The sequence below is a fragment of the Dipodomys ordii genome, unplaced genomic scaffold, assembly GCF_000151885.1.
Source record: "Dipodomys ordii isolate 6190 unplaced genomic scaffold, Dord_2.0 Scaffold21, whole genome shotgun sequence".
NCBI classification, from domain to species: domain Eukaryota; kingdom Metazoa; phylum Chordata; class Mammalia; order Rodentia; family Heteromyidae; genus Dipodomys; species Dipodomys ordii.
Window position 1 is genome coordinate 529,231 of NW_012267237.1, and position 1,918 is coordinate 531,148.

The following is a 1,918-nucleotide window of genomic DNA, read 5'->3' on the forward strand; positions in this document are numbered from 1 at the left end:
GGATGATCTGGGTGAGGATGATCTGGGTGGGGCTGTCCTGGGTGGGGATGATCTGGGTGGGGATGTTCTGGGTAGGGATGATCTGGGTGAGGATGATCTGGGTGGGGATAATCTAGGTGGGGATGATCTGGGTGGGAATGATCTATGTTGGGATGATCTGGGTGGGAATGATCTGGGTGGAGATGACCTGGGTGGGGATGATCTGGGTGGGAATGATCTGGGTGAGGATATCCTGTTGTTACATTCTGGATGGACTATTACCTTTAGTAAGAGGTCTTGCATGCTGGGGATGGTCATAGGTGAGAAAATCATGCATTGGGATGGTGGGCCTGGTGTGGGTGCACTGTGTGGAGGGTATTATGGGAAATGAGGGCCTGGTGTGGGTGCACTGTGTGGAGAGTATTATGGGGAATGAGGGCCTGGTGTGGGGTCCTGTGTGGAGGGTATTATGGGGAGTGAGGGCCTGGTGTGGGGTCTTGTGTGGAGGGTATTATGGGGAATGAGGGCCTGGTGTGGGGTCCTGTGTGGAGGGTATTATGAGCATGAGGTGGCAGAAGTGCCGGGTGTTTGGAGTGGGAGGTGCTGTCTGAAGCATGGTTAGCCAAGGGATGCCCTGGTGCTGGCTGGGGTGGCAGCACTGGCTGCTCCACATGCAAGGAGCCAGCCGGCCTCCTCAGAGGACGAGCAGTGGCAGGTGCCCCTGGTGGGGCTGGCGGCCATGTCTGTGTGGCCAAGTCGCTCCAGCCTTCCCCCTTCACTCCATGCTCATGCCTGGTGGCACAGACTTGTGCGGGCTGAGGAAGCCTGGCTGGGCTGACCGCTGCCCGGTGCAGGAGGGAGAGCCACGGACTCACACCCTCCTCCTCGCTCTGCCTCACCAGGCATGGGCCTATAAATAGGCGGCCGGGAGGCGGCCCTCTCCCGGGTGAGGAAGCTTCTGATTCCCTGCGTCTGCTGTGGCTGAACTCTTCAGCCTCAGAGATTCCCCCAACCTCCCCTTTCTGCAGGTGATGGTGCTTTTAATGTTCCTAAATGTCATTTTTATGCTCTGCACGCGTCCCCCAGCTGGTAACAGAGAGGACCAGACAAGGAAGAAAATAGGCCGCCTGCAAGGCATTCCCGGCAGCCTTCCGGCCTCCGCCCCCCACCCAGCCGCACCCAGGCGCCCCTAGCCTGGGCCTCCCTGGGTCATGACCCACGACCTTGCAGGGGCTGCGGGCTCCGGGCAGGCAGGAGCCCTGGCCCTACTGCGGCCAGCCACAAAGGCCAGTGCTTCCCCCTCACCCCCCACCCCCGTGTCCAAGGTCTTTTACATAACTGAAACCACAGAGGCGGCGGACCCAGGGGTGGGGGACCCCAGGGCGGGGAAACCCCAGGATGCAGAGACCCCGGGGTGGGGAGACCCCAGGATGCAGAGACTCCGGGGTGGGGAGACCCCAGGATGCAGAGACCCCGGGGTGGGGAGACCCCAGGATGCAGAGACCCCATGGTAGGAAGACCCCGGGGTGGGGAGACCCCAGGATGCGGAGACCCCATGGTAGGAAGATCCCGGGGTGGGGAGACCCCAGGATGCAGAGACCCTGGGGTGGGGAGACCCCAGGGCGGAGAGACTCCAGGATGCGGAGACCCCAGGATGCAGAGACCCCAGGGCGGGGAGACCCAGGGGCAGAGCCGCGCGGTCCCGGGTGCGGGGTGGCTGGCTGCAGGTGCGGAGGGCTGGGCCCAGGTGTGGGAAGCCGGGCGCTGTCACCTGCTGTTCGGGGTGCACGGGGCGGGGCGGGGGGAGCGCGGGGATCGGGGGCTGCGGGGATGGGGGTGCGGGGATAGGGATGCGCAGGGATTGGGGCGCGGTGGCCGCGGGGTGTACGGGCTGCTGGGGATCGGGATGCGCAGGGATTGGGGCGCGGGGGCCGCGGGG

The 1,918-nt window shown here is 64.1% G+C and overlaps 1 protein-coding gene across 1 annotated transcript in view; it reads right to left on the bottom strand.

The window, feature by feature from the left end:
- The window catches only part of Zdhhc11 (zinc finger, DHHC-type containing 11), a 54,481-nt gene that overhangs the window by 758 nt on the left and 51,805 nt on the right, over positions 1 to 1,918 (bottom strand). The window contains exon 8 of the mRNA XM_013013824.1: positions 1,751 to 1,873. Coding sequence (XP_012869278.1) covers positions 1,751 to 1,873 — 123 coding nt within the window. The remainder of the gene's footprint in view (positions 1 to 1,750; positions 1,874 to 1,918) is intronic.